General features: G+C 42.0%; 1 protein-coding gene across 1 annotated transcript; it reads left to right on the plus strand.

Annotated features, from left to right (window-relative positions):
- Positions 1-1,532: 1,532 nt before the first annotated feature.
- On the plus strand, positions 1,533-13,665 carry LOC137277702 (peptidyl-alpha-hydroxyglycine alpha-amidating lyase 2-like). The gene is made up of 10 exons (XM_067809581.1): positions 1,533-1,865; positions 3,650-3,792; positions 4,216-4,332; positions 6,546-6,618; positions 7,260-7,399; positions 7,820-7,887; positions 8,480-8,579; positions 9,298-9,413; positions 11,329-11,438; positions 11,806-13,665. The coding sequence occupies exons 1-10, from the start codon at positions 1,743-1,745 to the stop codon at positions 11,935-11,937; spliced, it is 1,122 nt and encodes a 373-aa protein (XP_067665682.1). The 5' UTR covers positions 1,533-1,742; the 3' UTR covers positions 11,938-13,665.
- Positions 13,666-15,287: the final 1,622 nt, after the last annotated feature.

Here is a 15,287-nt window from a genome sequence, read left to right on the forward strand (position 1 = left end):
CCATGAAAATTCCGGAGAGGGGCCCGCACCTAGCCAACTGTACTTGGAGCTCGCGCGCTGACCAACATCTTTTTTGTTGTTGTTTACTCCACACTCACCAGTATTCCAGCTACATGTATATTTCAGCGGTCTGTAACAAGAAAATCCAGTGATCAACGTCATGAACACTAATGTACGTAGATGAAATACAATGACAAGTATTAAGCAAGTCAGCAAGCCTGACCATCCGATCCCGTAGGCCGCCTCTTGTGTTGTTGAAGACCTGCTCTAGCCTGATATTGACAAACTGGAGTGACACGATGGATGAGGACCTGAGATGACTAGGTCTACTGTGTGTTAGCATGTCCCGTCATGTGGGTAGTTGATCATTACAACAATCACTGGTACGGTTATTTACAGGAGATCGGCTTCAAGCTTAAATACAAACGCTTTCACATAAGCCAGGCAAGAGTGTGCATGCGTGTGCAACTACATATACCAAGTGATTCCTCTCGCACAATGTGTGGTTATGAACAAGACTCTATTCCGCATTGTTTATACATTATTAACTGTACATGCATTGAGATACCGACAAAAGAAAGCATCCTCTTTTTCATGGTCGAGGGCCTTGATACGATTCCACATGGGTGCAATGTGTGAAAATCATTTTTGGTGTAACCCGTCTTGACATTGCTTCAATCTTGCTCAAAGCGCCATAAACCAATACTCACTCACTTCTTAAACGTGCAACAGACCTCCAAGTTTAACTATAGTCTAGTCCTCGTCCCGCTAAGTGATCTTTGCGCTGTATCATTCCGCCTAAGCTTATGTTACAACATTACTGTTAAGATCAGGATCGCTTATGAATCTGGGTCCTGGTTGATAAAACGTTGGCAAAACCCAGTATGAAACGTCCTCACTTACATAATTACCCAGTAAAAGTGACGTCAAAGTATATAAGAGATGTGTTTACATTTTCTAGATACTTTTCTGACGAAATTAGGATTGTTGGCGTAGCTAAGTGTTTAAGGGGTTAGCTCGTTACACCGAAGACGCGGGTTCGATTCCCCACATGGGTACAATGTGAGGCCTATTCCTGTCGTCAGTTGCCGTCATATTGCAGGAATATTGCTAAACGTGTCGTAAAACCATACTCACTCACTGAAAAACCTGAATTGTAGGGCCCTTTGCATTTTCACATTTTGAAACAGGTTTGATCACCTACACCACTTCAATCTGTACTTGGCTGCCATTCCTCTCTGACACCGTTGATCGAATGACAAACTGCGACGAAAAGGAAAAATCCATGGAAATATACAATTTCATAATATTAACCTCTAGCAATATGTTCCATATTTGACAAAGACTCCTAAACTGAATTCAAAATCGACCTGTCACAAAGACTATTTCATCTCCCACCTTCAACGTCAACACTACGCCACTGGGAACAACAGTCATCGTTACAGTCTTGAATGAGATGCGGTTGTTACACTAGTTGTCTCCCTTGGAGATCAATGATCTTTACGCCCACAGAATCTTCCAACCAATCGATTACTTGGGTTGCTATGCAACGGAAACTGTCAGTGCGTCATTGACAATTACTACTATTATGATAATTGTAGTGACTCCATTTTGGACGGAGGTCGGTGTGTTTTGACTCTATATTTGATAGCAGCTTATCAAGTCCTTATCTACAATCAACGTCCGACTTGAATAATCAGCAGCTGGTGAAAGCACGGTGTCTCAGACGTTCCCGGTCAGCCATGTCGCCGTTGCTAGCAGCGTGTGCGTGTGCCATATTGGCCGTTTCTGTCGCTTACCCCTACTACCGAGACTTACCAGAGGAACTAATCTACGAATATCTGGCTTACCGGGACGCATCAAAAGTAAGTACAATTACTTCTTGATGTGACATATACAGTGATACAAGCACTCTAAAACTAACATATGTTATCTTCAAATACTGACTTGGCTGCCTTAAGGGAATCAGTATACATTCAGCTTATGGAAACCAGCATCTCGAGACATGTATATATTTGGCACCCCACAGCATAGAGGGACATGTATGTGTACTTGCTGACGAGTGTGTAAGGCGTCTCTTTGTTATGCTCACGCACAGTTGTTTTCTGCTTTTTCTATTATATTTTTACGAACATCATATGTTTTTGAAGGCGTTGTTTACTAATGCTATAACGGAGCTGGTTTCATTACACCGACATTGTAAATAAGGTGGTTTGTGTTCAAAATATAGCAGTCTATAACAGGCTAGTGTCATTTAAATTAATTGTGTTGATATATATCGGACGAATATCTGGTCCTGACGATTATATACAGAAAGACACCATAAAGCCGGGGTATTGCTCGAGTACAGTTATAAATAACAAACAAAACAACAGACATCGCATATACCGGTAGATATGTAAATCTGATCAGTAATATGGATGACAAACGAAAAACGAAAAATATTCCCTGGGCGGATTAACAAACAAACACAGGGCGTAGTGACCGTGTTACGTTAAAGAACTTCCTTGTACATGCTGATTGACGTATGCTGTGTATCCACAGGTAGAGTGTCAACGCCATGTGTCATAGGGAGCGTGGCGGTCGTTTAAATCGATCTATCATTATAACTTCCGAACTGTTAGGCTGAAAAGTGAAATGTTTGTCGACCATATGCGGGTCACCTTTATTTGTGAGGGTAACAAGCTTTTATTGCCATTTAAAAAATAATTTTGACTTTGCCGCGTCTCGATCATCCATTTGTCCGCTATAACAATGAGTGTCTGTGGGTGCGAGTGTGACTGAATCTACAACTCATTAACACGTGCTAAACTTTCCAAGCTGTAATTCTGAGAGAAAAAATAATAGAAATCTGTTCCTCTATCGTCACTTTTTTTCTAACAAAAATTTTAAAAAAAGGTTCTAAGACTCTCATCACTTTTGAAAAAAATGTTCCCGATAAATATTTAATTTGTTATGCAGCCTTACCTGTACAGTGGTCAAAACTGTGTAGTCAGAAGCTACCTGTACAGTGGTCAAAACTGTGTAGAAGCTGTCCATGCACACCAGTAAAAACCCGTACATTCTCCGAATGATCGTATACGGCTTGTAATGTACGGATTCATGTTAACTGCCAACAGATCATCCATGTTTGATGGATGGTGTAATACATGATGGTTTATTGAAATGTTTAACATAGATGGTTCGGTGTTTCGCGCGCAAAAACATGTCCTACATTTATGTAACAGGAATGATTAGTTAGGCTTAATAGCTTTGCACATCAGGCGAGTGCTGAGGCAGAAACAACTAACGTATTGGTAGATGCAGGGTTGTGACATGGCTTACCATGCAATACACACGTACGGACGCACAGACGCCCGAAACTCACGCAGACAGAGACATAGAGACAAACGCATTCACAAACACACACACACACAAAACACACACACAATAAAACACACACGCACGCACGCACGCACGCACACACACACACACATACAAGACACAACGTATTAAAACACACGAAATATTCAGAATATTATGTGAGTGTACATGACTTGTAAAATAATCTGTGCTTGTTGAGCTAAGCAGTAATAAATATTGATAGGCATCATCATTACTCCTCTACTGTATACATGGTGGCCTATCCACGTTTGTATTTGCTGTGTAGGCGCAGCTGGAGTCCCAAGGCCCAGTGGTGAATCCAAAATGGCCATCTTCCTCCATCAAGCTGGGTCAAGTCACTGGGGTGGAGGCTGGGAACGGAAGTGACGTGTTCCTATTCCACAGAGGCAGCAGGCGTTGGGAAATGGAGTAAGTGCGGGGGTCTATTTGACAGCCCTACAACTTATTTAGAACTTATTTAATTCATCTGTTCGTCCGCATATATATTTTAAAACAAAGATGCTAAAACGTTTTACGGTCAATCTGTAATGAATATTGCAAACATTCACCATCACTGTTAGTCCGGCTCCCAGTTTCTGAACCACAGTATTCTCCCTTCCTCCAAACCCTTTCTGCATTGCTAAAGGCCTACTTGAAGCAATTCTAGATTCCCCGAATTGGGTTCCTTTTCAATTTAAACAGAATTGTTGATTTCTATCATAATTATATATATCCAGATAATTCATATGATGATAGAGATGTTTTTGTCAATTATATTACTAAACATGAGAGGAACAAATATTGTCTGTGCCTGTGCAAATATCTAATTATGGACGTTGTTTCCCCGCACAGGTCCTTCCTTCCCAACAACACATACGCCCAGCAGAACCAGGGTCCCATCCCCGAGGACACCATCATCATCGTCAACGGCAGGACCGGCAAGAAGGTGGCATCCCAGGGAGCCAACATGTCAGTAGCACCTTCAGCACTTCCTTCCTCGGGAGGACATTTGGCACTTCCTTCCTCACCTCACCCCAGTAACACATTGAGCACTTCCTGCCTTACCCCAGTAACACCTTGAGCACTTCCACCCTCACCCCAGTAAAACCTTGAGCACTTCCTGCCTCACCCCAGTAACACCTTGAGCACTTCCTCCCTCAACCCAGTAACACCTTGAACACTTCCTCCCTCACCCCAGTTGCATCTTGAACACTTCCTTCCGTACCTCAGGACATTAAGCACTTCCTGTCTCACCCCAGTAGCACCTTGAGCACTTCCTTCCTCACCTCACCCCAGTAACACCTTGAGCACTTCCTCCCTCACCCTAATTGCACCTTGAGCACTTCCTTCCGTACCTCAGAAGGGCATTGAGCACTTCCTGCCTCTCCCAAAAACTCCTTGAGCACTTCCTTCCTGCCCCACCTCAGTAGCACCCTGAGCACTTCCTTCCTAACCCTAGTAACACCTTGGGCACTTCCTCCCTCACCCCAGAACCACCTTAAGCACTACATTCCTCAACCCAGTAGCACCTTGAGCACGTCCTTCCTCGCCTTAGTATATTACCTTAAGCACTTCCTGCCTTACCCAAGAAGCACCTTGAGCACTTCCTTCCTCACCCCAGTAGCACCTTGAGCATGTCCTTCTTCACCCTAGTAGCACTTTGAGCACTTCCTTCCTTACCTCAGTAGCACCTTCAGCACTTCCATCCTCACCTCAGTAGGGCTGGGCACCTCCTTCCTTGCCCATAAGTACACTGAGCACATGCATCCTTACCTTGAACACTTCCATCTTTACCACATTAGCACCTTGAGCACTTACTCAACTCAGTAGGACATGGAACACTTCCTTGCTCACCCCAGAAGCGCCTTGAACACTTCCTTCCATATCTCATTAGCACCTTGAGCACATCCATCCTTGCCCAAGTAGGACATTGAGCACTTTCATCTTTGCCACATTAGCACTTTTAGTACTTCTTTTCTTACCTCAATAGGTCATTGAGTACTTCCTTCTTTACTTCATCGGCACACTGAGTACTTGCTTTCTTTCCTCAATAGCACCTTGGGTACTTCCATCCTCAGCCTCAACAGGCCACTGAGCACTCACTTCCTCACCTAAATAGCACCTAGAGTTCTCAGTTCCTCACCTCATTAGCACCTTGAGTACTTCCCTCCTTACCTCGATACGCCATTGGGTACCAACTTCCTCACCTCATTAGCACCTAGAGTTCTTCCTTCCTTACCTCATTGGCACATTCAGTACTACCTCCCTTATCACCTTGAACATCCTTACCTCAGGACATCGAGCACTGCTCACTTTCACCTCAGGTCATATTTATGAATGTATGGATGATAGGAGAAAATTACGATTACATTATATATTATGTACCATATGTATGGTTTTGTCGGTGTATGAATCCTGTAACCTGGCACAGTGGCATGTTGCAGCATGTACCATCAGGCAGCTGTATACACAGTATGTAGCGCACCTGGCACCAGTCCCCAGGTAACGTTCACATCCTCCTTATACAGGTGACAAATACAATGACACTACATACAGCCGTTACCGCGTTTGGGAAACGTCAGAATGACAATAGGATCAATATATTCATGATGTATTTTAACAATTTATATTATTACATTCCTAGCCATCCTCCATTTTCAAATCTGATTCAATCCATACTTCCAGTTATCTCATATCTCCACTCGCAAACTCAGAAAATCAAATGTTACACTGCAGAACTGCAGAGAGCATACACATAAAAACTGGGTTTGTCCCAAACATGATGTTAGCTACCAAAAGGTGACAAGGATGACCTGTTAGTAGATACCTACTGCTCTGAAACTCGAAGTATTGCCTATGATTATCTGTTTGAAATGTATTACCATCGAAAAAAAAACATTTCTTTTTTTCTTTCATTTTACTGCAAGAAAACAAACGGCAATAAACATACCCTTTTCTCCCCGACACTTTAGATATCCAGGGATGGCTGTCATCTACAAGTCTAGGCATATGTAGGAATCGATATAAAAATGTCAAAACAAGTGACTTATTCCATCCTGTATAATCAATAGATCTATGCTTGAAGTAACTAAAAATAATACGGATAATTAAATCGGTTTCCCTGTACATATGTACATACAGCTAACCTACTTCTGTGACAGTGACCTGTTTCTGTACGACAGGTTCTATCTGCCACACGGCCTGACACTTGATAGCCATGGCAACCTCTGGGTGACTGACGTCGCGCTCCACCAGGTACGTCTCGTGAGATGGGCCACACTTCCGGCCAGAGTGAGTGAGTGAGTGAGTTTAGTTTTACGTCGCACTTAGCAATATTCCAGCTATATGGCGACGGTCTGTAAATAATCGAGTCTGGACCAGACAATCCAGTGATCAACAACATGAGCATCGATCTGCGCAATTGGGAACCGATGACATGTGTCAATCAAGTCAGCTAGTCTGACCACCCGATCCCGTTAGTCGCCTCTTACGACAAGCATAGTCACCTTTTATGGGAAGCATGGGTTGCTGAAGGCCTATTCTACCCCGGGACCTTCACGGGTCTCCGGCCAGAGCGATGTCAGTCATGCTGCAACACTTAGTTATCCTTAAATCTCTTTTAAAAGGCACGCCGCCAGATTGCGTTTTCGTAAGATGGGGATTCATTTTATTCTATTTGCCTGAAATAGCATCATGAATGCAGACTGACAAACAAACAGTACAATTCATCATTCAGCCACTAAAAGCACAAAAGACACTACAATCTGAAAACGTTCAAAGTTTATCAAATTTTAAGTGGAAAGAAGTCAGTATATAAGAATCTATGTGTTTATTTATAAGACGTTCTGTCAGCGTGCGTTGCTGAAGTCGTGTGATGTATTCATTGTTCATTTAAGGTCATGAGATTCCCAAAGGATGCAAAAGAACCGGATGTTGTCCTCGGTGTTAAGTTCGAACCCGGAAGTGACGATAAACATTTCTGTAAACCAACAGATGTCGCTGTAGCCAGTAATGGAGACTTCTTCGTTTCTGACGGGTAAGGTGATTTGTCTGTCTTGGCAAGATGTCCTTATGCTTAAATATCCCTCCCCTTAAATACATCAACCCTTTGCCCATTTCTGTAACAAGACATGCATGGGTCCTTTGGGCCTTTCTGTAATAAGATATGCAGGGGACCTTTCCATAGCTATGGATCCTTTCCGTAACAAGATATGCATGGATCCTTTCTATAACAAGGTATATTATATGATAAAATAGGATATAAGATATTTTGATATATTCTGATAGAGTGTCTCAACGGTGCCGGTATTCGCTGTTATATCGTTACAAGTTTCAATACCTAGTATCCAGCTTAAGACCCTAGGTGCTCCTGTCTATATTACTACAGACTACAATATTCGGAGACGTCTGTAACTTAAACCTGCACGTTTTATTAACTCCTTCACTTTTGTTTCAGTTATTGCAATAGCAGAATCGTGAAATATTCCAAGGAAGGGGAAGTTCTGAAGACATGGGGCGAAAAGGGTGAGTACAATGCTTTAGAAAACAGACAGCAAATAAATTTTCAGTTTTGAAATTATTACGAAAATGATCAACTATTTATATTATTAAATATTGTATAAATTCTATAAATATGAATTGTTAAATATATATATTTCCTTGAAATGTTAATGTCTAAGTGTTGGGTCAGGTTGTGTAATAACAGGTGTCTGTTTGTACCAGAGAGGTCAGGGTGCACAGTTCCTGAACCATAATGACCTCTTTCGCCGTTCTCTTTCTGCAATACTGAAGGCCTATTTGAAAAACGAGTCTAGATTTTCATCCTGTTCTGACTCTCCCAGCTAACTGGAGTTCATTTTCAATTTTAATAGAGTTAAAGATACAGTGTTAGTGATTGGTGTCCAACTCGTCTAAAGGGGCGCTTGTTCAGTACAGTTCCGGTTAAAAACCTGCCAAGCCCCTACAAGGCTTGTATCCAAGAATCGCACTGTTTCCAAATTTGTCCTCCGCATACTCTGGCATCCAGAGTGGTAACGGTCTACAATCTGGATCACCTTCCCACTTGTGATATATCTGAAATAGTACTCATACATCAAACTCAACACACATGTTACAGCGAGCGGCAGTCTAACGGACATGGCCCTTTGGATCCCACACAGCCTGGCCCTGGTGGAGAAAGAGGACATGATCTGTGTGGCTGATAGAGAGGACGCTAGGTGAGGAGGAGGATGTTTAATGGCATCGTTGACGAATGTCGTACATGTAACCTACCCGTGTAGACCCGGGTTAGACTTGGCCAGTGACTGAAGTTATGAGACGCTACCCACACGCCGGAGCAGGCTGACTCACCACGGCGGCATCCATTATATCGCTCAGCACCCCTGATGCTCCCGGTTAAAATTGGTCAGCAACCCATTAAGTCGTAAGAGTGAGTGTCGGAACCGGGTGGTCAGGTCTGCTGACATGGTTGATACATGTCATCATATCCGAATTGCATACATCGATACTCGTGCTGTTCGTCACTGGAATGCCTGTTCTAGACTGGATTATGAACAGGCCGCCGCCATACAGCTGGAATATTGCTGAGTGTGGCGTCAGACATGAAACAAACATGTTTACTAGCTATAGCTCCTGTCACAAGTCGTATAACATACAAAATCCATTCGACCTTGACATTGAAGGATGATTTAATTCTGTTGGTTAATTTTACTATACTTGCAGCAATTTGAGTAATTGTTTTTGTCATTACTGCACTAAATACTTGCTCCAGAAAAATAATAATAATGAAAAAAATTATGCTTATATTGCCGGAGACCTTCAGTTTTTTTAAGATACTTTAATCAGCAATGAACCTCCAAACTGAAAACAGTATAAGCATTTTCTCCTAAATATCTTAATTATTTCGTAATGTCAATGTCACTCTCTCTCCTGCAGAGTCCAGTGTTTTAACGCCGGTCTGACAGACGCCACCAAAACTGGACAGTTTATCAAGACGTTGTTCCCTCAAAACGCCATCGGCAAAGTCTACGCCATCGCATACGACCCAACCGGTAGGAAATATTACACGTGTCGACAGTTCACTAGAAGACGAAATTATACTAGTGATTGCAGTTTCTTAAGCCAGATGTTCTGTAACGGTTTTGTTTTGAGATTTTGACTTTGACTGATAGCATTTCGTCGGTGGATCGAAACCAACATACAAAAAGAAATGCATGTTATGGGACTTTCATTCATTCCATGTCTCACTGCATGGGTAAGTTGTAGAAAGTCTGTTTTAATCGTATCAAAATCACGATCTTTACAGTCGGTGGTAAAAAGCACTTTGTCAGTATCATTTTCTGAAGTTCTATTCGTACGGTTTGCTAATTATGAAAACAATACAACAACGCTTCAGATCGGAAAGGAGGGGAAGTAAAGTGTGGTGAGAATCCAATTACTACAGACTACACATTTGAAAAAAAGACTGAATACATTAACATAAAGCGCATGAAATCTAGGATGATATTCTTTGTACAATGTAATGTTATGACTGGCTCCTCCTTTCAAGAATATGTTTTAAAAGATACGCTGATCTAGAACCGTCACAGGAAACTAAGCTGTAATGATGTTACCCTTTTCATCTTTAAATGTAATGTTTTATACCAAAGATTCTCAACGTTTATGCGTCGACTTTGAAAAATGACGGACTTGATGACGTCATGTAATGCATGATCGCTACAGAACCAAGGACTGGAATCACGTGATAGAGCATCGTTGGTGCATCACTACAACTTTATATTACGCTTGAATCGTTTAAATTACAATAATTAATCTATGAAAGAGTGAAAACATATGAGCATGGTCATTGTGGAAAATGGCCACTTTTAGAGGAGAGTTTGGGGTAACGTGTTTGAAATAGTACCAAGTAGATGGCTCATTTGAGTCTCTAACCACGGAAAGGAACGTGTCTGCGACTGGAGAACATGCTGACCTAATCGCCCAAGTAATCGTGAACACATGATGAACGTCATCCAACTTCAGTGTGAAGTGAATGCAGGTTTTATCCCGTACATGATATGCTGGTGTAAGGATCCCTGGCAGGGTTATGCTCTCTTTGCCGGAACTACTTTTGTCATCATGGTGGATCGATAGTTCGTAATTTGTACACAGGATCTTACAATATTGATGATTGGCAGGTTCTGGACCCCAGTGACCGAAATACTGTCGACTGGCGTAAACCCGCTCATCTATAAATGTTTAACATTTGCTGTTTCGTTAAACTATTGATGTCATTCATTATTACTGCTCCTGACCCAAGCATACCTAACACTGATCCCAGGAGTTTGTAAAAAATAATCCTTGACATCAAGGCATATTCTATCACTGAGACTGAGGTCAATATAATATTTACCAAGAGACTGACTGAGGTTAGTTTACGCCGCTTTTGCCAATATTCCAGCAACATCATGGCGGGGATACCAGAAATTGGCTTCCCACATTGTACCCATGTAGGGAATCGAACCCGGTTCTTCTGCGTGACGAGCCAACGCTTTAACCATTAGGCTATCACACTCCCCTCCAAGAGAAAGAATTAACATGGACTGCATTTATACATAGTTCTGAAGCAAACTCCATTTCTATGCCATTTACATACTTTCAGCCGGTTTTATGGATTGGATGGTCGTACTTGACTACTGAGTATACTTTCAGCCGGTTTTATGGATTGGATGGTCGTGCTTGACTACTGAGAATATTTTCAGCCATTTTTATGGATTTGATGGTCGTGCTTGACTACTGAGAATACTTTCAGCCACTTTTATGGATTGGATGGTCGTGCTTGACTACTGAGTTCATGTACCACTGACGAGGGCGTCATCGTCGCTGCAAACGTCCAAGAGTTGCGTCACGTGTATAATGTAATATAATATAAACTAAATATTGTTCAAAGTGGCATTATTTCAGGTCACTGTTGTTGTTGTCGTGTAGGTGATGTTATCTATGCCGTGGTGCACCCAGAGACGAACAAAAACCACGCCCGTGGGTACACCATCTCCCTGGACGGGAAGGGGCTGGAGGAATGGTGGATCGACAACACGGTAAGAATCTTTACTTGGTTCTATAGGTCTGATGAATTTCATAATAACAGATAATGACATAATCAGAATAAAGAAGTTGTTCATCCTGGAAGTTTGTCCTTGTCTAATTCACCAGCTTATAAATATGCCAGTCAATGAAGTGTATAATAACGTGTGTAGTGTTTTAGTTTGCAAGTAAAGCTTTGCAATGTCGGCGGAAATATCCCGAGAATCATAAGATTGCCTCTGACCGACCGGAGTGTCTGGTTGGCATCAAAGGAATGAAACATGGACTGCCCTGCGTGGAGGCAGCATTGAACAAGTGCAATAGGAGACCGTTCATAAATTATGCCTCGTTCTCACTGTTGAACGCATTTATTCTCAACAGCACCAGAGCTTGCCACACGACGTCTCAGTGTCCCGGGATGGTAGCGACATCTACGTGGGCGACATCGGCAGGGAAACCGCAGTCAAGCTGGAGCGGTCGTACCCCGTCGAGTCCAAGACGTATATGGGATAGACGATAGTAGAGGTGTGGGAATGGGATGTGGGTGGTCTGGGGAATTCTGCAGATGAAAGACCGGTGTGTAGAAGACTATGAGAAACAATGGGCGGTGAAGCGAGGGGAAGGTTGTAGACGGGTGTGGGAAATTGGGGTGGCAGCTGAATGAGAGGGGTAGAGAGGTGCAATGCTTGAAAGGAGAGTTAATATCTAAAATGACAAACTACAGAAGCTGTTCAGTGTCAGTCATTATCCTAACTTTCCCTTACACTGAACATAACCGTTTAAATATTAACGAATGGGAATTAGGATTTCGTTAAGGATACGAGTATGCTTCTATAGTTTGTCACACTGAAGTAACGATAGCCAGTAAATTTATTTTTGTTGTTAAATTGATATTTTATCTAAACACGCTGTGATTGTAGGTTTAGATGAGCACGTATAGTACATTCCCGACAGTATGTGCCCTGTCGTTTGTTAACAGCATAACGTGAAAACGCATGGGCGTGTCAACAATAGCCTCACTATAACGCAATATCAAGACAATAACGTCTTACGTGAGTAGTCAGACTATCATGGCGCATATAAACAAAACAGGAAAAATTAAGGATTTTTTACGCCCCACTGTGTGGTTGATTCTAAAATAATTTTTAAAAAATATTAAGGGTTGGATTTCCTGCAAAAATGGCACATCAAATAAGCACTAGTGTAAGTGAATTAGTTGTCTTGTATATTCTGTCGTTGTTACCAAACTGATTGATGATGCTACAACAGACCTATGTGTTTGCGTTTGTGTGTATCAAGTGTTGTGCTATATATCCGTCATGTAATATCCTTTTTCACTTCTCAGACTAACAAAATGCGCTTTAATCGATGCGAATATTGTGGCATATCGTCTAATGACAAGACTGAACAATAGGACAGACAGGTTACGTTAACACATGCATTTCATGTGTCACAAAATCCCCAAACTGTTAAAACACAAAAACTACGCAACCTCTCATGAACAAAATGTACACGCACGTCTGTAACTTACAAACCACACTCGTATGTTTTATCAAACGTTCCCTTAAATCTAAACTCTTTCAAACACGCATTTTAATTCCATAACAAATGTTCATTAATATTTCGACATTATCGCTTAGCTCTGTTATCCTAACATCGTCACAACAGCGAATTCAGATGCGCTTTTCAAAACACCTGTCCCACCTTTACCAAAATCAAAACCTTCAGCTCCTGTAACAGTTGAAACGTGTATACACGCACTACCCCGTAACTACTTAACACTATTGTCCTGATGTATATAAGACAGGCTGCTACAATGGATCCACTTGTAACACTGGATAGTGACTTTATAGACCATATCATCATATTCAGTACGTTAATAGCACGTGGCTGTAAGATACATATGCTTCTACGTGTCATGTCTATAGATGTTGAAATACTCCTGCTCCCAATAACCTAATGTAAATCTTTGCTGCTCTCCTGTAAAAGTGACTTGAAGCATTTTCTAAATACAATGTAGGACTTTCCTTGGTGTCACAGCTGTTGAAAATACAACCTGATTAAGTTGCGCTCTCAGGGATAGTACGACAAAGGCATCTTCTCAAAATTATTTAACATTTGACAACAGGTCAAGGACAATTAATCGCAACATTTTCAGCAACTTCCAATGAATCTGTAGATATTTATCTCATATATATTTTGTTGTTAAATAAATATATGAAATAAAGTCAAATAGAAGTTGTCTGTTTCGTTTGCTTTGCACACACAAGTAGTATGTTTTAAAAGAAAGTCAGCCCCAACATAGCCGTACGAAACTGAACGGGTGAAATGGCTTTTCTCCTGCAGTGAACAACGTAAGTGCCGGAGTGCAATGGACATGAACATTAAAAGTTTTGTGACCAAGTGAGTGAGTGAGTTCAGTTATACGCCGCAATGTTCCAGCCATATGGCGGCGGTCTGTAAATAATCGAGTCTGGACCAGACAATCCAGTGATCAACAACATAAGCATCGATCTGCGCTATTGGGAACCGATGACATGCGTCAACTAAGTCAGCGATCCTGACCACCCGATCCCGTTAGTCGCCTCTTACGACAAGCATAGTCACCATTTATGGCATGCATGGGTTGCTGAAGGCATATTCTACCCCGGGACCTTCACGGGTCTTTGTGACCAAGTGTCAAAATAACAAAGCAACTACAGTTTGGAAAAAACACAAATGTATGGAGACTGGGTAGTGCAATGTAGTTCATGAGCGAATGCAATAATGGCCAGAAGCAAAACCCCTTTTCCAACTGTGCCTCGGGGTCACCTGACCAAAATTTCACGTTCCTAACTATTAAGAAGTGTGCAGAATTTGCTCATGATTTACGCTAACAATTCCGAAGCATAAATTATGACTTTTTCATAAAGTTGAACGTGCAGTTCACATATTTTGCTACCAATAGTACACTACCATGTTCCTTTCACTCCCTTCCTATGCCCCGACCATGCGAAAACGTTTGCCTCTGCTCTCTTGTTGCCCCGATTCTGACACAAGTAAACCGTTTTGAACGTCTACGCTTAGCACTGCACTGCACATGTCTAAATTTCCTGCAATAAGCGGGTATTGGCCTTCGTGGTGCGGCCGTCGAGACCATTAGACCTTAATTCCATCGTACTTGTGCCATGAGAGCTCAACCCCTATAATGTTCAAGGGTCAGGCGCCATGTGGTCAAGCAATGGTGCAGGTTGCTAAGTGCTGTTCAGGATTGTAAGGCTGTCAATAACACAAATCCTTGTTCATGTACAAGTGAGTGGCGTGGGCACACGCAGTGCTGAGAAAGCAACAATACAGATGGCGAGTCCATAGTCGGATGTAGAGGAGGGGGGTTCACAGAATTCACACAATGTACCCATGTCAGGAATCGAAATCGGGTCTTCAGTGTGACAGCCAACACTTTAACCATTAGGCTACCTAACCTCCCAGAGCGTATAGTGTAAGCTGTCTAAACCGGTACTCATTAGGATTGAAGACATAATGCGATTCAGACAATGTGCCGGATTGGAGAGCTGATAATAAATGTACAAATGGGTGTTCACAACTTGCCAGATTGGACAGAATCTGGTTTTCACAGCTTCCACTGTATAAGAGCACTGAATGCATGGATAATGGTAGACATCAATGACATCCTAAGTTATTTATGGGACCCAGACGAGGCTCTTAGGAGACCTGTACGGTCCAGTGCTCCCTTGTTTAATTCAACCTTATCTCTAAGATTTTAACCTTAGACCTTCACTAAGGTTAGCATCCTGTTGCACAAAACAACCTTAACTAAGGTTAACCTTAAGTCAAAGTTGATAACTAAGGTTGGGAAGGGAATA

Source organism: Haliotis asinina, chromosome 3, assembly GCF_037392515.1.
Source record: "Haliotis asinina isolate JCU_RB_2024 chromosome 3, JCU_Hal_asi_v2, whole genome shotgun sequence".
In the NCBI taxonomy this organism is placed as follows: Eukaryota; Metazoa; Mollusca; class Gastropoda; order Lepetellida; family Haliotidae; genus Haliotis; species Haliotis asinina.